Consider the following 22,883-nt stretch of genomic DNA (forward strand, 5'->3'; position numbering starts at 1 on the left):
ATTTGAACTATTTGTTCAGCAGATCAGTTATAAAATAACGCAGGGAGGAGGAGTACAAGCAGAAACAGCCACAGTGATGATGATGTTTTATGAAGAGCTGCAGACAACCAGCACACCTCCAACAGGTAAACTACTTATTTTACTTTGCTGTGCTGTGTAATGGAGTCGTGGCTTGGTGTAACTACTCCCGGAGAGGAGCTGCGAACTTGTGCACTGTGCACGTAGCAGATGTTCATATAAAGAAATCTGTCACAAACTGACGTCAACTCCGGCTGAAAGTAGAAAAAAACCTTTAAAACTTAGTGTTCAGAGCAGAACTGCTGCTTTCTTCTCACAGGGATTACTGCTACATACGTTTACCTCGTTAGTTGACACGTTGACCACTTTTAACATGAACATCCGATATTGTGACATTATATACATGTCTGAAAATAAGGAAAAGCATAAACCTCCCCTTTAACAGAACCTGGAAAAATCACGTAGATATGTCATACCGTTGCAGAGTTTTACCTGAAAAGCTGTTTTCAACCACGGTAAGTAAATTCACTCGAGTGGTAAATTTTTTTGAACGACAAGTTGTGTTTATTGTTTCCTGTGTCATAAACATAATCATTTGACAGATTATTGAGGACTTTTTTTTGTCAGAGTTTTTCAGTGTAGAAGCGAGTCAGGTTTCACTGTCAGGAGTCGTTGTCAGGACAATGGTAACGGCTGTTTCCTTTCATCCTGCTGCTAATGCGGTCACGCCGTGTGTTACAGCAGGTTCTACTCTGATCAAACCGCTGCACCTACAGTTTCCCAGGACGAGGATGAGGAATGAGGGGATGAGGGGAAGTGTAGGTGCAGTGTCTCTTCTCTCTGCACTGGTCCCATGAGGCATTTACTGAGTGCACAGACCTCTATATCTGTCACAACTATGACAATTAATAATAAATAATAAGAAAAATAATTTATCTCAGCAACACAGCAAATGAAATGTGTTAGTTTTACAATGTTATACTGTTGAATTTCCTTTAAAAGTTATACTGTTCATACTGTTGTTGTAAAACGTTTGATGAAAATGAAAATTTAATTTAATATTATTTTATTAAGATGAAGGACATAATATGTTTGCAATTACATATTAACAAGGACATTGTCAGATTTTTTTTAAATAAAAACAACAATAATACAAGCGGCAACCTCTGGGGCTGTAAAATGAAGCCAATGTGGAAGTGCCAAAAACTGCAGTTCCTTGAACGGCCACTTGAGGCTCCACAAGCGAGTCAATCCCCATAGACCCCCATGTTAAAATGCAGCAGAAATAAACATGTTTAGAGCCTGGTTTTGGTCTCTGTAGCTAATTTCTCCTTTCATGACAACTGTACGGGGGGGATTTTTTTTATCTCACCCGTTTAAATTTTATTAAGCCGTAAAGTTATGCATAATGAAGGACATGGCTGCTTTGAGTGACAGGTCCGCCAGCCGCTAGGTAGCTTGTTTCAGCCATTCGGCCCGCCTCTTTGCCCATTTTTGATTGGCTGGGAGTTAGGCAACGTCACGCACTGCCAAGATGGCGACGGCCGGAGCGGCTCGCTTTGAGCCTCAAAACCGCTCTTCAGAAACCAACAGGTGACGTCACGGTAACTACGTCTATATTTTTATACAGTCTATGGAATAATATAAACAATTCAAGTTTATACCGTTGTGTTACTGTTGACCCAAGAAAGTCAAAGTCATTGATAGACCACACATGTGAGTTGTTAATCATAATGAAAATTAGTTTCTGTCTGTAACTGTATCTTTTGAAATGACGTTTATCTGAAAAGTGTTACTTTAATACCGGTTCTAACTTTCATCCCTCCTTTTAAAGGTATGATTGGCTTGGTGGGTAAACAGCCGGCAGTGAGCAAAACACTGAAGCTGTTTGAGTCACTCAATAGATCAGAGATGTTGGCAGCGACTCAGAGGTCTGGAGCCTTCTATAACACATTGTGTAGATGTTGTGTGAAGGTTTTGTAAAGTCCTGGTAATGAGTCCCAGGCAGGATGACCTCAGCGTGTCAGTCAGAGAGCTGACCCAGTGACTGCAGCGTCCTGAGGTCACACTCAGCCATTGGTGGTGTATTTTACGCCTTGTTACCACGACAACAGGAGCCATGATGACTCTGCTGGCTTGTGTCTGCTTCTAGTTCTGACTCTTGTTGAACTTTAACGGGTATAACTTCCCTTGAACACAAAATGTGAAATGATCTGATCTGACTGCACGAGATCAAACGCTGCTTCACGCTAAGATCTCACCAGACATGATATATTTTACATTAACTTGCTGGATATACAGTAAATATGCATTCCTGCCTCTCCTCTTCAGAGTGCAGTTAGTGAGAGGAATAAAGATTAAACACAGATGGAGCAAAAAAGGGGAGACTGTTAGCATTCGTACAAGAGAGGACAGAGATGATAAATAATGTAGAGATACAGTAGAGAGATAAATGTTTCAGTGACGGACTTTCAGCAGAGCTTTGATTATTGAACAAAAAGCATCGAGCACGTCAAGAAGGAAAATCAAAGGAGCTACAAACCGAAAAGTGTTTTTAACGCTGGAAATAATTCATGATTACATGATGCTTTTAACATGAAACTGAGTGGACTGAAGCCTTTATTCATTCTACTTTCCACAAATTCAGAAGATTGCAAAAGGGGGAAAAAAGGAATTTTTACATGCTTTGTTTGATGAGGACATTTTCTGATGTTTAGAAACCAAAAACAGGTGAAATGAGCAGCTCACACATAGTGACAGCATCATGTTTAACAACTGCACATCGCAAATAGTTTTACAAGACCTGCGTGCGTGAGTCACAAGTGTGGCGTGATGATATGTGTGAAAATAAGTGAGAGGAAATTATCTCATGTTGCAAATTTGTTGAAACAGGCTCCAGGAAGAGCAGCAGAGTAACAGATCTGTGAGTTTGAAGGTCTATCAGACATCAACATGCTGCACAGCAGTTTAAAATACTATGAGACAGGATTTAATAACTCTTTTACTTATATTTATGCATTTATTTAATGTTTATTTGTATAGGGACTAGTATACAGCATGAACTAGCACCAAATACCACAGATTTTATAGCCTGAGCTAGTTTGTAATGCCTGTCCCTTGATGAGCCTTTAAAATACATAAAATTCAACAATAACATACACACAGAACAGCACAAACAATATATAAACAATAAAAGTTTCACACAACTGATCCCTCTTTAAAAACATTTTCCACAAGTTGATCTCCTGAACAGAAAAGGCCATTTATCCTGATGAACAAACCCTATCTATGGTTTACAAATCACTAACCGAGAGTGTTCTCACGTTTAACATTTAACAAACTTCTCAGTAAAACAAAAGAACAAACTGACTCAGGTCGTCAATCAGGCCACCAAGATCATTGGAGTCAAACAACTCCAGGATTTATTGTCTTAATCCACAAACCAAAAATATAATCCAGATCTACAACAACCCCGCACATCGTCTCCATTCAGCACTTCAGTTGCTTCCGTCAGGCTGCAGACTGAAAGTTCCAGGAACAAAGATTACAAGAAATCATTTATTCCTTCAGCTGTGACCATCCTCAACAAGAGCTTATTTAAATAGGTCCCTTTGGATCTTTGCCCGTTATTATAAGGCTGCTCATTAGGACATTCTGCAGACGACCCCATCGCCTCTTTTAATGTACATTAATCTATTTATTAAGTACTGCTGTGTAATAAGCATTGCTGTGATGGTCATGATGGACTTATTTACAAGCCAGTAGAAGAAGAATCGCTTTTATTGCCACTTTGTCACTTTAAAGATTTTATCCTTTAATATATGATTATTGTGTATTTTTGTGTATGATGTGGTGAAGGAGTCGAACAAAAAGGGAATCGTGGTTTCTGCTTCTGTGGTGATTTATTGGCCAAGTATGTTTACGCAAGGAATTTGACTCCAGTTTAGTGTCTTTCAATGTACTTACACACAACAATGCTTAAACAGTTACACAAGGACAACAAGTCAAAGATTATTAAACATAAACATATCACTATAATGTACAAACAAATAGATACAAACATATAGAAACAAGTGGACAACAACATAAATTGTCTATATGAAGGTGAAACCATTTTTGTAAACAGTGAGCAGGATACAAGTAGTGCAAAGGTGTAAAGAGTCCTGGAATAAATATATGGATGAATGAAATGTATTGCACATTTTGTATTTTAAACTAACATAAATATGTATAATTTGTCGGTGCAGTGGGTATTATAGTGTCCAGGGTTATTGCACGGCGAAGGGGAATAAACTGTTCCTGTGTCTGGTGGTTTTTGTGCACAGTGTTCTGTAGCGAGGCTTGCATGCGCAAAACAACAATAACAAAGACGTCACATGCAGCACGCTGTCGTATGAGGCCACTGAAGTCAGCGTTTCATTTATAAATTGATGTGCAGTGAAGATAGATAGATAGATAGATAGATAGATAGATAGATAGATATTACTTTATTGATCCCTGAAGGGAAATTCAAATTGTCAAGAGCTCATCAAAATATAAAAACAAAAAACTATCCAGTCAGTTCAGGAGGAATTGAACAGTCTCATTGATGTGGGGACGAAGGATCTCCTGAGTCGCTCCGTTCTGCAGCACAGTGAGAATAATAGTGATAGAAAAATCCATGTATTAGATAAGTAGGTATGATCATATGTATGTATATATTTGGCGGCAGGGCCTTGAGGGTAACAATATGAGTCATATGGACATCATGGTTATCATGTGGAAGGGAAAGCTCTGTAAAGCTTTGTCTAGGTCTGTTAGAAGGAATCTGTAAACAACCAAAGAGCCTCCCAAGGCCGTCAATATATACCAGTGACTTTCCTTTTTTACTTCAGAATTCTCCACAGAGACTCTGCGGACTCTCTGTGTCTGTAACATATGTTCTGTTTGAATTAAAGAGACACTTGACTTCAACAAACCTCAGCCTATTGATAATTTATCCATCAAATAACAATATAGTCTAGAACATGCACTTCAACAAGCAGCAGCAAAGTCTGGTATGTGCAGTGGAAGCCAGCAAATTCGTGAGCAGACGAGCATGAGGAGAAAGAGAGCCGAATTTTTAATTACGCCTTTTTGTGGAGCAATGGCTGCTACTTCTGTACTTCTGTAGTCGGCGTGGTGGGGTCGTGACATGAATGGCTTCACAGAAACAGATTTCATCTAAAATTTCAGTCAGTCAGTGGTTACTTTTAACTCCATCTTTCAATGCGGCGAGACACTCAGCTCAGGCGACTCATCTCACTGAGAAGCATGTAGTAGTTGGGTTGGCTGGAGTGACGTAAAAGTCACATGAATTCCAATATGACTGTTCAGACTGAGATCAGACCAGTATCTGATTCAGGACCACATATGACGTTCAGACTGCAGGCAAAAGTGGCCAAAATCTGAGTTGAAAAGATTAGATTCCATGTGATTCATGCTGTTCACACTGTTATGAAAAAACAGATCTGAGTCACATATGAGCAAAAAAATCAGATTTGAGCCACTTTTGCCTGCAGTCTGAACGTTGCCTTTGAATCAGGACCATAACTGTGCCGACACAGGAGTTTCATTGAAATGAATGAGGGGCTGTAATTTTTTTTACACAGCGCTGATCTGTCTGAAAGCAGCCATACGCAGCGTGATTTTAATCATCATTTCAATTACAGCTGCTCAGCTCAAAACCCTTTCAGACGCAGGACGCAGTCTCTTAATAGCTTCAAATATGAGCATGTTGCATGTTTTTTTTTCACAATAACCAGAACTGTTTGAAAATAAAAGAAATATTTCATGTGAATATTTCCATTCAAGATTTACAATGAATTATAAATATATAGTTCAGGCCTCAGGTTTAAGGAAAATGTTATTACTAAATGTTATCACCTGATGAGTGAAATCTGTGAAGCTTGTGGTCAAAGTGAAAAGTTTCATAATCAATAAATAACAACAAACATTTAAATCTGACTCATGTTTTTACTCAAGTCAAACCTGCCACTGACCTTTCTGACTTCATAGAGATGAAGTGTGAACAACTAGAATGTGAATAGTTTCTAAAAAATCAATAACCAATAAATAACACAAGAAACTCTTCAGTGAACTCTTTATATTCAGAAGAACAGTAAACTTTGATGCACACACGTCACTTGGATTTCTGTAACTGCTCACAAGAAGCGTTAAAACTCATGCTGAGAGCTCATTTTGATAATAATAACCCGAGCGATTGATCTGCAGATCGTCAGCAAGATAATCTTATCAGTTTGTGAGCAAGCGTCATTTAAACAGTGGACGGGACGCCAGTGTTCTGCTGGGGCTGATTAAATCAGCACAGACAGGAAAAGTTTAATGCAATGAATTTGCAAACACCAGTATAAATTATTTACACACCAGTAAGCTATGAATGTATCCAATACCTACCTACTGCAGAAACAATTAAAATGCAGGTCACCAGTAATCACTCAATCAAGCAATAAATCAATCAAACTTTAATTGTAAAGTACTTCTCAGACAACTGACAAGCTGATAAGAACAAATGTAAACAGTGATGTTTCTGAGCTCTGAGCAGTTTGTCTGTTTCATAGTGATGTCGGAGCGCCATCTTGTGGCTTTTTGATGCTAATATTATTGCAGGTGGATGGACTCACATCTGTCTATAGTACATTTATCTTCATATCAGTCAGTGAAGGTGTTTAAACATGTAAACAGGCGTCAGTGAGAGCTACTGGAAGGTTAAACATGAACAAAGACTGATGTCCAATATAAAGCTGACTATAGTAAATAAAGTCATGCAGGTCTGATCTAATATTGACTGTCTTTAGGTTGACAGATTGACAAAACACAGCAGGTGATTTAACAGACATGACGTGCATCATACATCATAAATAGTGGTGGATGAGAATCCAGAATGTAAAAATACTTCATTACAAGTCCTGCAAACTCTCACTCTGAGTAAATTATTAAAAGTAAAAGCTGTTTTAATGTTGAATAACCTGTTTCAGAGATGACATCAAGCAGTTGTTGTATATTACTGTCTATCTTTATATACTATATAATTATTTTCTCTGGTTTCTTCATTCTTTCTTTACAGGTTTCTAGTGTTTCACATTGATGTCATGACATTTACTTGACAGTTTTAGTTACTTTTCAAATGAAGATTGTACATGAAATAACATAATGATAAGCTTATACAATATAAAAAGTTAAAGATTAAACTATTAGTTCCCAAACTTGTTGTCTTGTAAACCTCTGCATGTAGTTGTGGCTCCTTGTCATGTTACACATTGAGTTTGAGTTGGTAGCTCCGAATAAATAATTGTTTGCGTCTCAAAGAGGTAAAACTTTACAATATTTCACAAAGTTTAGGGAAAAACCTGAAAAACGAATAAAAATTTGTGGCAGAACTTTTGTTTTTTCTTCTTTTTACCAGCTGATATCAGTCACAGTAGCTGATTTTCTTCATATTGAGTACTTTAACTTTTAATACTTTAAATAAATTTATCTGATATTACTTATGTACTTTTACTTAAGTAGGGTCTTAAATGTAGGACTTTTACTTGTAATGGAGTGTTTTTGCATGGTGACTGCTTCTTTCACCACTGGACGTCGCTCAGGCTCAGAAATAAAAGGGAACATGTGAGAGAAAGTTCAGTTGTGCTGTTGTCTGTGACCTCGCTGTTATCGTCGTCCTCTAAGTAAAACATCCTCCTCACATTCAGCAGACAGCTGAGACACAAACCCTTAATGAACAGACCAGAACTCTATTTGTCTTCACTTTATAGGTCAAAAGAGAAGTGAGGACATGTCCTGTTTGGGGCTGCAACTAATGATTATTTCAACACATCCTCATAATTTAACAACCATATAGGTTGATTGTACCTGCACTCCAGAACCACCAATAGAATTATTCTGTGATTAGATGTCTTAAAACCTTACTATGTGCTGTTCTTGTTTTTGCATGTCATGATGAATGTTCCTGTTTTGCTCTGCAGAGTTGTAGAAACAGCAAACGCAGCAGCTAAGATCAACAACGGGAGGCCAGTACATACGTTAGAGGAAGTCAGGAGGGAATAAAGGTCAGAGACAGGTCAGAAAGGAGTCATCTTGTACAAGAAAAGAAATTCAACCTAAACTTTGATACTTCGGATCTGGTCTCCATTATTTAAAGATCATTACGAAGAAATTCTTTTAACAAGCCTAATATGCCATTTTCCAAAACCATTACAAATGACGCTGTGGTTTAAGTCTGGTTAGGGTTAAAATGATCACTTGAAACGTTGTGGGGGTTAAAGTTACTAATTCCTTACAAATCATGTGACACCTAAACCTGAACCATCTCATGGCTCACTGCATATGTGTAGAACGGATCAGGTTTCACCTTATATTGACGTCATCTCAACTGTGTCACTTCAGTTGTGATGACCCTAACCCTAATGCCCTAACCCTAACCCCTAAGCCTAACCCTAACCCTAAACCTAACCCTAAACCTAATGCCCTAACCCTAACCCCTAAGCCTAACCCTAACCCCAACCCTAGTTTGACTCCTGGGGATGACAGGTTCATATTGTGGTGGAAGTTGAGCAAATAAGGGAGAAAGAATATAAGGGAGAAAGAATAAGGGAGACTAACAAAGAGAAATTTGTCTTTGTAAAAGAACCGAAACCAACAAAATGACAGTCAGCGACTGCAGAGGAATCGATCCTGAGTGCATCCTCACCAAGGTTTTTATATGCATAAGAACAAAGAGTCAATAGTTACATTCAATGAAGGGATAGACATCGATGATTGATTAAGGCTTTTCCCAAATGAAGGCACACTCTTGTCTCAGACAGACTGGAAAAGGTTAATGTGCAGGCTAGGCTATATTTCAACCCTACATCATTTACACATAAATGTGTTACACAGATCAGGCACTGCATTAAGAAAGACAGTTCATTTATACTATCAGGGGTTTGAGTGAAGTTCAGCAGAAATGGAGCCAGTCATGCTTTCTACTAAACAGTATAACACAGAGAGTCACACTTAATACAAAGGTTATTCATTAAATGATCATTTTTTCCCTCTACACATATTAGTGAAAAACAACAGTGAAGTTTAATAAATTACAGGCTTTAGCCGGTATTGTAAAAGTACTGAGGTCATGAGTCTTCACATTTATGAAGCTGAGTTTTTATGAACTGAATGACATCCGCAGTATCATCAGTTTTCCTGTGAAACACACTTAAGGGATCTTAAAGATAACATAATGTTTTGAACTGCAAAACCCCACTATTCTGACATTCTTACATCGAGGTAATACAGCTTCACGTCAGTAGACGGTGCTGCTGTGGATCCACCAGGGAGACTCAAGCTCAGCTCTGCAGCTCAGAAACAAACAAGCTCTGGACTGAGAAAGACCTGAACTCTGGTCCTCTCTCTGTTGACCTACCACAGGTACTGCAAAACTGCTTTTTCTACCTTTGAATGTTGTAGAAAGTTTTTGTGTATATTGTGTTAGTGTTGAATGAGTGTTTGCAGGACTGAACATGTGGAATTAGAGTAAAGTGAACGTGTGTTTTGAGTTATATTATTTTGGCACATATTAGTATTTTGACTATTTTCCTTTATGCAGAATGTTTTATATTATTTATTTCTTAAATTTGTGTTTTGGTATTAATTGAATTTGCACTTTAATCAGAGAGCTTAGAGATAATGTGATTGGTAATTGTGTGCAACTGTAAACAGGAATAAACAAGCTCTCTCTATCGATCTGCAGTTTATTCCCAGACCACCACGTATACACACATTAAAAATCACACCGTCCTGCTGCCAGAAATACTCACTAGCTGGTTGTTTCAGGAAATTATTACAGAGCCTTCCTCAAAAATGAAACTGTATTTTTTTTAGGTGTTTTTTTTTCAGTTGTACTGAAAGAGTGAATCTTCTGAAGTAATAGGAATGTAAGATATAAAGTATTTCAGTTCTTTTATTATTGAACAGTAGTCATACTGAATCAATTAAGGTTGGATGTCTAGACATAATGAAGTGTTGATATCACTGGGTTAAAATATTGGGTCAATGTATCACCAACACATCACTGGTTAATGTTACCCAGAAAGTGACTCAAGACAAGAGGTTGTTTGGGCCCAGTTTTAGTGTTATTTTCTATTTTCTTGTTGGGTTATTTACCCAAACTAAAGCTTGTTGTAATCTACTTGACTCTTTTTAAACTCACATGTCATAGTTTGTTATTGATTGTTAATAACATACGTATCTTTTAAATATTATCTGCTCATTGTTTTGTACAAAAACAATAAATCTGTGTCAGTTTTTAGCTAAAACTTGTTGTGTGAAACACTGGCTCAAAATAACAGATTGCTACATTCAGTGTTGTGTCAGTGTGATATCGACACAAACTGAACACAAAATTTCAACCCAGTGATTTTTGTGTGTAAATAAAGGTTTAATAAATATATAAATAGATAAATAAATAAAAATCCTTGAAACAAAATGTTTCTTTTTTATCATGTGAATTTTTTTTTTAAAAAAATCAACAAATTCAAATTCTTTTCTTTAATGCCAGGAACAGAAAGAACTCAAATTTAAATATACTGAGTCTAAAATACTCTAATACTCATTATATGTTGCTGGCACCACAGCAAATATTTATCAAACTACTAAAATTTGAATTTTGGTATTAAAGGATAAGTGTGGTGATATTCTTTATTTTTTCTATTTGCTGAGAAATCTCATTGAAAGACTGTAATGGAAATTTGACTCATTATTATACTTATGTTCTAATTTAGTTGTGTGATGGAGATTTATTTAATGGGTTAACAGAAACTTTTGACTTTTAGAAAAATGCTGAAACGAAACTCTGTGGTTTGACAGATGCATGTTTAGACAGTTTCTCCACACCCATGTGGAAAGAAATGTGATAAACAACGTTATAAAACCACACGATGCTGCAGACTGTTCCTGTCAGGCATGACTAGGCATAAATGTAAGTGCTTAACTCTGCTCGGGGATCATTTGTCTACACAGACAAGGATAAAATTTTAACCTAGTGATTTTTGTGTGGCTGTGTGCTAATGACCAGAGAAAAGGGCTGCGATGGGGATGGCTTTTCTCTCCAGATATACAAAGAAATTGTATATCTGTGTATCTAATTATCTGATCATTATGCTTTGATCTGTCAATGCTCAGAGAGGCAGCGAGTGGCCTGAGTCCTCTCTCCCATCAGAATACAATGCAGCTATTCTGATTACAACATGTTTTGTTTATGTGATTATTTTTGCTTTAATCTGTCAGACAATCCTAGTGGTGTGAGCAATGTCTCTGTCATCAAAATACTGTATAATTGTTGCTGATTACACTGGTTATTTACAACTGACAACTGTCTTTTGTGTTGGAGAATTCATAAGTGTAATGCAATTACTTCCAAACTGTTTGTTAAAAATTCACAATGTAATCAATATGTGCTCTTTAAGCTTACTTATATTCCTCTAATTACCTGTATACTTATGTATTGCTATTAAAGTAGAAATATGTTCATGTACGGAGTGTTTTCTCATGTTCCACAGGATATGATGTTCTTATGAGGTTTTTGGGTGCGTAGAGTTTCTGTGCCACATTTGTCGGGTAGGAAAATACGGGTATTGCTGTTCTCTCCAGGGGCATCATTCATGATCGACAGTCTGTTGAGCTAGACGCAGGATAAACAAATGTCAGACACTGTTGTTTTTGATTACTAGACTAGTATGAGCATTATTTAGGGCCAAAGAGATGTACAAATGAAAACTGGTGATGTGTCCTGTCAACTGTATATGTACAACCGAATTGTGTGTTCAGTTCAGTTGCTCTGCGCAGAATAAGACAAGGTCTTGACCACTTTGTCAATTCAATAAAGACCTTATACTTTTCTGACAATTTCGCCTCTGAACAATTTTTGTTTTCCAAAAGTTCATTTATTTGCTGCAACACTTTGAATGACAATCAGATTTCTCAATGACAACGTCTCTGAAACAAATTGTTTTTACTATTCAGTCAACTATTAAAATATGTTTTCTGTAAAAAAAGAAAAACTCAACACTTGAGGGTCTAAATATTTTTCAAAAAATGTTCAAATTCTTCTATTGCAGGGACAGAAAGTACCTAAACACTCAAACTACTAATACTCAGTGGCACCATAGCATATATTTATCAAACAACTAAAATTTAAGTTTTGGCATCAAAAGATAACGCTGGTGATGTTCTTTATTTTTCTGACTGCATTGTCTACAAATTTTATAAAAACCAACAGTGAACTGATCTACTAACAAGTATTATGTGTGTATCAAAGCCTGATGTATCTCATTCCTCTGTGTTGTAGACCTCTTTTGTTTCCAAAAACTTTTAAAAACACATCAGTGAGCCACACCGCTGCACTGGGAAACATGTTCTTTCATCACCATTAGTACACACACTAGAGTTTATTTTGACTCAACCCCACACACACCGTCCTGCTGCCAGAAATACTCACTAGCTGGTTTTTTCAGGAAATTACTACAGAGCCTTCCTCAAAAATGAAACTGTATTTTTTTTAGGTGTTTTTTTTTCAGTTGTACTGAAAGAGTGAATCTTCTGAAGTAATAGGAATGTAAGATATAAAGTATTTCAGTTCTTTTATTATTGAACAGTAGTCATACTGAATCAATTAAGGTTGGATGTCTAGACATAATGAAGTGTTAATATGAAGGTTAATGTTTTATATGTTAAAAGAAGAATTGACTTATTATGAAATGAATGTATACTGCTTAACTGTTTTCTTGAATGGTTTCACAATATATGTTACAAAATTACAGGAAATGTTCAGACCTAGGGACTCTGAAGTGTTGATTTCCATTTAAAACTAAAACTTAATTCCCCCGTATAAGAAAGTTATTCAACATCTCAAGTAGTAAACAACACCTTAAAAGTCCAAAACAAAGGAACTGAATATTCATCAACAATTCAACCTGAAAACCTTTAAACACACCCAAAATAAATAGGAAAGCTTAACTGAACCCGGTCGAGCTGAACTCCAGAACTCCATAAAAATTTTCAAGATATCTTTTTTATTTGTTTTTCAACCAAGTATAAGTGTATTAAGTCTTTTATTGAAACAAGTTTAGTTGGTTTTTGTTCTGTAACATTAAGTCTTGTGCTTCCACGTACAGTATTTTATTTTTGAAGTAAACACCGTTGAAGATTGACTGTAGACAGATTGAACTTTATTCGGCATTCAACTCAGGTTACTACAAACCAACCAAAGCCTGAATCCTCAACTTAAACTCCTGAAGAAGAAAACAAAGCTTAAAGCTGGATCACTACCTGCTTTCTGAGAGCAATACTGCAAACTAGAAGTCAAGCCGGTCTAAAGACTCTTTAAGAGCGGCCAGAAATGGCTTGACTCCTTTTTACCGGTGTTCAACACCTCCAACGAAGACATGCCCACAGTCCACTGTTTGGTCCAGGCTCTTTAACTGCCGAACACCACTGCTGATGCTGCACAAAACAATGCTGGACCTGCTGAGATGATGCGTCAACACCACGATGAAACAAGTCAACAGTGAGGCATAACACGGCTTTGTGATCAAGGGTTGATGTCAAATAAAATTAAAATTAAAAGGATAATTTCTTTAGAGAATTTGAATTAGCTTTGCCTTAGCATTCCCTGTTACAATACGTTAAGCCTCAATCACACACTTCGAGCAACTCTTGCTGAATGATTTTCCTTATGTTTATTTTCTTCTCTCATTTATAGGCCTTATTTTTCTTTTTATCTATTTATTTATTATTTATACTTTGTCATGTATCCTCAAGACATTTAGCTGTTAATAAATGTCTTCATTTATCCTGAAGTGGTTGTTTGTCTAATTTGAGCTGCAGTAAACCAGAGGTCACTGTTGGGACAAGAACTTATGGTTATGAGACTGATTCATTGCTTAAACCGAACAAGGATTAGTGCTTCTTCCTGGTGCTAACAAATCCTAACCAAAACGGAGGTGGTACCCAGATGAGGTTATGTTTTATATTGATAAAGTGTTTATGTGTTTATCGTACAAACATGCAAGAGGTATCAATCTTTTCTCAGCAAGAAAGCAAATAAGCGTATTTCCTGAAATGTCAAACGATTCATTTAATGTACCTGCATTTCTAGAAGCAGCGGGACACGAAAGTGGACGACTGTTGGTGGACTAATCGTATGAGCCGCGAATCAGCCGCCGCTGCAGAACAGTGAGTGAGTCGACCTTATAATGGGGTCCAACAGTTCAAAAGGTCAGTGGCGGGGAGAGTTTGAAGGTCCCAAAAGACCTAAACATTTACAGGAAAGGGTCAGGGACATCCTGAAGCAACGGAAAAAACAAATGCAAGACAGGCCGATTATTCCACTTGGCAGCCCGGCTGACACTGTCGCAAAGCAAGTAGGAGATTACTTTGTTTTGCCTTTCAGCTATGACATGTGTGGTGGGACCGATGGGATTTGGCCTTTAGGCGGCTCATTTGACCCGAGTAAAATTAAACTGCTGAATGAAATGGTCAGAGAGGAGATGAATCCTGACTGGGATTATGGATACATGCGCATATGTGCTGCCAAATGGGAAGAAATAGCCAGAAAGCATAAACCACCGAAAGCTAAATCTAAACCATCCTCCGCCTCGATCAAACATGTCAAACAAAAGCATGACGAGACGTTGTGTTTGGTTGTTGACTTAATCGCTGCTCATACTAGTGCTGCAGATGTCCAACAGCTCTCGGCTGCCCTGCAGATTTGGAGCACTGCAGAGGAAAAGATAATGAATAAATTTCCAGATAAAGTCAGGAAACAAGCCACTGCCCTGATTCACTGGTGGATTGACTTACAACCTCAGCCCAGTGTTGAGGGTTTGCTCAGACAGCTCAGATGTGGGGGGGTAAATCTTGATTGGCTCATTCAGGAGAAACACGAGTCGCCTCCTCAGCTTCCACAGTCGCCTCCTCAACTGCCTGAACAACCTGTTGACAGCAAGCCAGCAGATATTCCACATGTTAAAGCAGAGGAAGGAAAGGAAAGTATAAAAGAAAAGGAGGATGGAAATATTCCAGATGATTCCCAGACGAAGATTATTTGTGTGACGGAAAAGCAAATTCAGCAGAGAGAAAACGAGAGGGTTATGGACGCTGACTGGTTCTTCAGAGAGTTCAGGGGCCAATTAACAAACATTCCTAACCCGCTTACCAAACTGACAGCCTTCCACACATGGCTGCGCGTTATTTGCATTATCTGTAACATGCGTCCTGCTGGCGTCAGCATGTTATTGGACTTAGCTTACGGCTCCAAGTGGAAAAAAGTGAGCAAAAATTTTCACATCCCCAGTGCTGATTGGCCAAACATCGATTCCTTGACAGCATGGCTGGACGGCGCCTGTGTCGCCTCTATTGAGAAAAGCGCGTGGGAGAACGCTGACTTCCTCGCTGTAATGTGTTGCTATCAAAAACCAAAAGAGCTGGTGACAGATTTCCTGCAGCGTTTCGAACAGGTGTGGGATTCCAGTGTAGGCGTAGCGATGGATTACAACAGCGGGTTTACGATTTTCACTCTTGTAAATTGCTTACAACCTGATGTTGCAGAGATTTTCAAACTGCAAAAACTTGACTGGCAAATGTCAACCTTTGCTCAGGCCAAAAACATGTTGTCAAGCATGGAACATATGGGCATGTTTGAGTCACAAAGCAGAGCTTTACAAACGTGGTCGGGAGGTTCGAGACAGTCACGCAGAGATAAGAGAAGAGATCAGTGCTTCAGCTGTGGAAGGTTTGGACACTGGGCCCGAGACTGTAGAGCTAAGAGAAGAGATCAATGCTTTTACTGTGGAAAGTTCGGACACTGGGCCAGAGACTGTAGAGCTAGAATTCATCAACATGCTCTCACATACGCATAAACAGGCTGAAGTGGCTCCAGCTGCTGAAGTCAACGAACACTCCTCCACACAAATAATCCTCTTAATTAACTCTCATTAAAAAGACACTTCATTGATTTATTTCCATAAAGTTGGGGGACTTAAAGGAGACATATTCTGCACATTTCCAGCTCTATATTTATATTCTGGTGCTTTACTGGAATATCTTTGCATGATGCCCCCCTCCCGATGAGTCCACTCTGTTGTGATTGGTCAGCTTCAGGAAGCTTCCTTGTAAACAAACTATAGTAGCAGGATTTAAATTCTATTTCTCCTTCTTTACTCCAAAAATGTCAACTTCTCAAATCTATCCGTACATATTGGAGCTGAATCAGATCTGAAATATGAGAGTGGACAATGTGAACAACACATGGAAACACCTTAACAACCGCCTTAGCAACCACCTTAGTGACCAAGGCTACAGAACATGTGTGACAAGCTGACTTCAGTTTGTCAGAAAAGTAGAAAAGGACGTTGCAAACAAAGTTTTCAGAGCATGTTGAGGCCCTGACTTTTGACTTGCAGGCAGCATTTCTACATACATTGACCTCAAGTTTCGGAACTTTGACCATACTTAACATCCAACATCAGAACAGGATATAAATAACAAAAAATCACAAAAAGCAGAATAAGTCCCTTTAAAGAGAAACAGATTTTTTTAAAAACAATGATCAAATAGTACTTTTAGTCTCTAATATCGCTCAAGCTTCAAAAACATTACGTATAATGCAGCTCAAAATCATCTATCATTAGTAGTAGTAGTAATTGTATTTACTGAACTACTGTCCTTAAGTACAATTTTGAAGTACTTCTACTTTTCTTGAGTATTTCCATTTTCTGCTACTGCTTACTTTTACTTCACCACATTTCAAAGGGAAATATTTTATTTTTCACTCTACTACATTAATTTGATCATTTTAGTTACTTTGTAGATTCATATTAATAATACATAATCAACGAAGAAATTATGATGTGTTATTATAAATTAAGATTACTATTACTTTTCATACTGCTCGCTAGCTTGTGATTAATAATAATCCAATAATAAATAAGGAAAAACTAGTAACAGAGGAGGGATCCCCCTCTCAGGACAGACTGATGTGTAATAGATGTTGCCACCATTCACACTAATTCTGGATCCTATTTAGTAACAGTTTTCTGCTCTTCACACAGCAGGGTGCAGACAAGTGTGAGCTTCTATACAAAAAAGTCAATCAACCGGCATGCTTTAATTACCACCTTCATCAGGGTGTCTGACTCTGTTTGCATTATATACATTTCATCAATTCATCATGTGACCAACAAATCACAAAATAAAGAGAAAGTGAAGGCAGTGGTGAGTAAAGTCTAAAAAGACATTTGCAAACAGGTTAAAAATGGCTAGGTGCTTTAGCCAGTGTAATCAGAACTAAGTCCACATGAGATTAGGGCTGCAACTAAAGGTACTTCTCATTATCACTTATCTACAGATTATTTTCTCAATTAGTCGATTAATCGGTTAGACTATGAAATGTTTAAAAAATAGTGAAATTATGGCATTCAGAAGAGGCCACGGTTATGTCTTCATATTGCTTGTTTTGTGTGACTAACAGTCAGAAATGTAAGATATTCCATTATCTGTCATATATGAAAATGAAAAACAGCAAATCTTCACATTTGAGAAACTGGGTCCATCAAATAATTGGCATTGATTTTCTGACAATCGACTAATTGTTGTAGTTCTACCTGAGATACTAATGGGAAGATCTTTCTCCACAGGTGCAAACCTGCCACTGAAACCTCATATGGACCAAGCAAGCCAAGAGAAACTATATTCTATCTGTAACTAACCTTCTGAGAAAGTTTCACTTCCAGGTTTCCTGCTGCCTGCCAGAGCCTAAAAAGGAGGCTTCTCATCCCTTAAAACTATGAGATTCTGTGTATGTTAAATCACTAGATAAAGTGTTTCTGTCTCCTTCCAGCTGCTGTTGATCATGTGAACGGCCAGGAAGGTTGAGTGGGAACCAGAATGGATCAATGCCACAAGGTGCAGGAGGAATCTTGGCGAAGGAGGTGATGGTTCGGATGTAGCAAAGATGAGTAGTTTCCAGGACTCCTCTGTTATTCATTCTCTGCTTCCTCCTCTTCGGTGCTGATGGAGTTACCTTCATCTTCCTGGAGAACTCTGAACAAGATGGTCCATGCAAGAAGAAACTTTGCAATACTGATAATTTGGCCAAGACACCATCACCATCACAGTAGTCAAGTCTACTGAAAATAATCTTGCTGAAACATACGTCCTCTTATTCTTGATATTATTAAGGTGACAGTCGGCTGATTTTGTGGATGTTGTCCAAGACGATGCCAAGATTTGGTTTGGTTTGTGGTTTTTAACATTACTGACTTTAAATTGTTCTTCCTTGGCTTGATCTTTGTTTAATTAAAGAGAATTCTGGCACCTCCAATCATTGATAAGTTACTCAGTGCTTGTACAGGACCACAGTCCCCTGGTGATATCATTATGTAAATCTGTGTGTCATCTGCATAATTATGGTAGGATATTTTAGTGTTTTGGAATAAAATGTGTGGGAAAACTACTAGATTGCCTGCTGTATAACTTGAAGATGCCATTTAATATTTAACTTGGTTAAGAGTGGGTTTCCATAAAGATCAGAAGACACAGACATCTCTCAAGATAACCTCCTACTTTTCTGACCTTATTTCATCGCTTTGTATACCTATACTGCTTCTTCGTCCTTTATTGAGAAGATTATCATATATTGCACGTTTGTACCAAAAATAAATACACTTAATCTAAGACAATGAAGACTTCAGTGTGTTTCACTCATGTGGCAGTTTGGAAAGTGTTTACTTTAACCCTTACATACTGTCCAGGCCAAATTTGATCCACTTTTACATTTGAGTGCAGTAATAACACACTAAACACCTTTTGTTTTAGCCTGAAATTTTATGACTTTTCCTAAAGTGACCCAGAATATGCAAAAATGGAAATATTTCACAACTTTTTTAATTTTTGCGCAGCTAATACACATTTTTGTACATACTGTAGAGAGTGCTCAATTTGACCCACATTTATTCAAAAATGACCTTTCAAAAATGTTCATATTCACTGACATTCATTGAAATTATGATGGCTGTTATGTTCCATAACATAGGACCATAATAATAATATACAGTAGTGTGAATGTTTTTTCTCCATAACAAATAGTGTAAAACCTAAAGAATACACTCTTTCTGCAAGATTCAATAAAGATTAATCACCCATTTATTAATGACTGATTAGGTATTTATGAATGAAAAATAGATTTGTGGTTCAGAACTTTTGTATAGACACTATACTATTTATGAGGGGATTCTGTGAAGGGTCAGAATATGAACAGTATATATAAGGTTAACTTGTGTGTTGACTTTCATGAACATGACAATGATTCCCTCGGATTCCCTCCCCAGTTAATTCTCCCACAGAAAAAAAATAAAATAAAGTACATCTCTGCTCTGCATCACCAGGAAAAACACAATCAACTCAAATTACCCCAATGTTTAGATTTAATTTGTTTTCTGATTGTATGCATTGGAAGATTTTCTTATGCTGTTTTTATATGATGATTGTTATTAAATCTCTTTGTTGTAAATAAAACTTTTGAGAAACAGAACTTCTTGTATTTCTTCAAACTGGAAAAATCCAACTTCTGTTCCACCTTTTATAGGAAACTGTTTGAAAATGATGCTTTAATATTCCTGAATTCATTACAGAAAAGTTCGGCTGGATCTGTGTGATCTGCCTACAGAGGTCAGTAAGTGGATAGTAATAACAATAATAATAATACATTATGTCCCCTGGATTAGATGGTTTATTGTATAAATGTTATAAATGATTTTCCCAGCAAGTGGCACTTTTCTTTAATAAATGTTTAATGACAGGACCATACCTTTTATTTTCATCACTTTATTTATAGAAAACATTAAGACAATAACAGGAATATTTATGAAAAAAAATTAAAAAACACCATTCAAAAATATTGTTGTGTTTTTCACATTTACCATAATTCAATTAACTTGTTTTGTTCTCCTGTTTTATGTGACATAGTATCTTTATATAGTGTAATTGTAAATGTTTTTTTCTCCATAACCAAGAAGCATAAAAACTAAAGAATAAACTCTGCTGTTTGCAGGCTTCATTAATGATTAATCACATGTTTATCTGTGACTGCTGAGATATTCATGAATGATTTGTGATTCAGATATTTGGTATAGAGTCAGAATATGAACGGAATCCTGATGTAAACTGACATTCTTTGAGCAGATGTTACCTGAATCCCCAAACCAGCACAGATTCACTGTTTATTGACTACTAGCCCCAGTTTGCCTTTTGAATAATGATTATAAAGTTTAAGCCTTGAAGAATGAAAATAGTGCTGGATAGTATAACTGATGAAGCACAATCAAGATTCTTGTCCAACAGACATATTTCTAACAATATTTGACATTTTTTTAAAATTTACTTGATTATTCACATTTAATTAATCAGGAAACAGTTTTTTATTCTCCTCAGAATTCTTCGAGGCTTTCGATACTTTCAAGCTTTATTTTCTTTATCATTCGCTGAGGAAGTTCGACTTTGGAGATTTCTTTTGTAATGCAATTTAAAAAATTTACAGTAAAGTTTTTATAGTAATGCCACTTGTTCAATTAAAAAATACCTTAGCTCTGTGTTGAATGACAGACAGACCAGTATTCAGTGACTCTTATTAAAAACAGAGAGCAACTGAACTTATAAATTAATGGGTAAAAATACTCCTACTGAGTCAGTGTTGTAATCGAGTCACTAAGTCTCGAGTCCGAGTCAAGTCTTGAGTCCCCAGTGGTCGAGCCCGAGTCACCAAAGAAGAGTCCAAGTCGAGTCTGAGTCATCCAGGTTGAGTCTGAGTCGAGTTCCAAGATGGGCTCTAGTGCTCCACTCTGGCACGGTCAAGGAGCTGACATACAAATAAAAAAGGTCCTCAGACCAGCTGCTCCTGGCTGTCCCTCAATTGAGGTTAAGGAGTAAGGGTGATTGTGCGTTAGAAGTAGCTGTCCCAAAGCTTTGGAACAGTTTAGCATTTTTAATTAAGTGTTCTCCCTCTGTAGATACATTTAAGGCTAAACCTAAGACACACATGTTTTCTCAGGCCTTTGAGTGTCCTCAAGGCTTTATGTCTCAATTTTTACTCTTCGGTGTTGTCCAACTGTTCCTTTATTATTTATTTGTGTGTGTTTATGGGAAAGTATTGTTATGTTATCTCTACTGCTTTTTTGCTGTCATTTTAGTGTTTTATAAATAAACTTGATTTGACTTAATTTGAATTAATTCGATATGTGGTTTGACCATGTGACTGCTAACTGAAGACTGATGATTGTTGCTCTCAGTTCTGCTGTTTATACTCATACTTTGTTTGAAATTCTCTTAACTATTCCTTTGTGGAATTATGGACTGTATATGCCCACTCCTACATGTTTATTATTTGAGTGTTCCTCTCTGTCCACTCTCTCCTCTATTCCAATATTTGGCGATTTACTTTGGGTTGTGGAAATATTAATGGGGGAAATGTTGCTACTACTTACTGCTGGACTGTGTTACAATATCTAATTTGTACTGTTTCACTTTGTTGTTAATGTCCCATCCAAAACCTTTACCAAAAAATGTTGTGTACTCCAACAGTTCTGCAGAACAGTTGATGCTAAATTTTCTTGTGATACTATTGGATAAAGAACATAATTTATGGTGTAAATTTTGTTGATTTTTTTTTTTTCTAAGAAAACATTTGATATTAACAGAAAAATACATTAATAATAAAACAAAACACCTCAGTAATTTTAAATGTTTATCTCAGTATATGGAAAAACAAACAAAAATAGGTCACGTAATGACAACTGAACCATCTCCATGACAACTGTGCTCCATGCTGATGAAAACCACGAAGTTATGGCTGAAAGCCCAGAAGAAAAGTAATAAGTGGACCTCGAATTTATATAAGGAAACAATAATTCAACCTGAATGTTTTAGTGGTTATAACTACAGATATAAAAATGGTTATATTATTATTATTGTTGTTGATTATATCAATGGTTATAATTATGTATCTGTAACTCCACATTTTGTTTTATTAGGCTCATTTGAGATTAACTGTGCCTCACCTGGAAAGTGAACGGGACACACTGTTAGATCTGAGCCTGATTTAATAAAATGTTATCTGATCAATCTACTCAAGCAGCTGATTATGGGCGGCATAGTCTAATATTAGAGATTAAATGCTGTTTTGATTATCACAAGGTATCAGGTCATTTTAATAGGCTGTACTCTATAATACAGAAATTCTTTAAAACAATGTTAGTAATAGAATAGCTGTTGATATTACTATTACTGCTACTGATAGGCCTAAAGCTTCTACTATTACTGCTAATGTTAGTATAACTTTTACTGCTTCTGTTAATGTCACTGCTACTGATAATATTACTATGACCGCTACTGTTAATGCTTATATTACTGCTACTATTAATATTACATCTAATATTTCTATTACTGCTTCTGTTAATTTCACTGTCACTTCTATAGTTAGTACTAATGCCATTGTTACTACCATCATTACTATATCATACTGCTCATGATACAGCTACTGCTACTGTTAGGATTACTTCACTGCTGCTGTCTATTAATGCTAATGGTAGTTTTACTGTTACTACTTCTGTTAATGTTAATACAGCTAATATTACTATTACTGCTTCTGTTAATTTCACTGTCACTTCTATAGTTAGTACTAATGCCATTGTTACTACCATCATTACTATATCACACTGCTCATGATACAGCTACTGCTACTGTTAGGATTACTTCACTGCTGCTGTCTGTTAATGCTAACGGTAGTTTTACTGTTA

General features: G+C 36.8%; 1 protein-coding gene across 5 annotated transcripts; it reads left to right on the plus strand.

Annotated features, from left to right (window-relative positions):
- Positions 1-455: 455 nt before the first annotated feature.
- LOC121903449 lies at positions 456-18,773 on the plus strand. Of its 5 annotated transcripts, none has more exons than XM_042420484.1 (4): positions 456-533; positions 9,325-9,465; positions 14,192-14,268; positions 17,933-18,773. In XM_042420484.1, exons 1-4 carry the CDS (start codon positions 486-488, stop codon positions 17,940-17,942), a joined length of 276 nt encoding a protein of 91 aa, XP_042276418.1. In that variant the 5' UTR covers positions 456-485; the 3' UTR covers positions 17,943-18,773. The 5 variants fall into 5 exon arrangements, 4 of the variants coding, with proteins under 4 accessions (XP_042276418.1, XP_042276426.1, XP_042276402.1 ...); XM_042420492.1 differs by having other exon boundaries at positions 14,195-14,268; XR_006098053.1 differs by lacking the exon at positions 456-533 and having other exon boundaries at positions 14,192-14,272.
- The last annotated feature ends 4,110 nt before the right edge of the window (positions 18,774-22,883 follow it).

Source organism: Thunnus maccoyii, chromosome 1 (genome assembly GCF_910596095.1).
Source record: "Thunnus maccoyii chromosome 1, fThuMac1.1, whole genome shotgun sequence".
NCBI lineage: Eukaryota > Metazoa > Chordata > Actinopteri > Scombriformes > Scombridae > Thunnus > Thunnus maccoyii.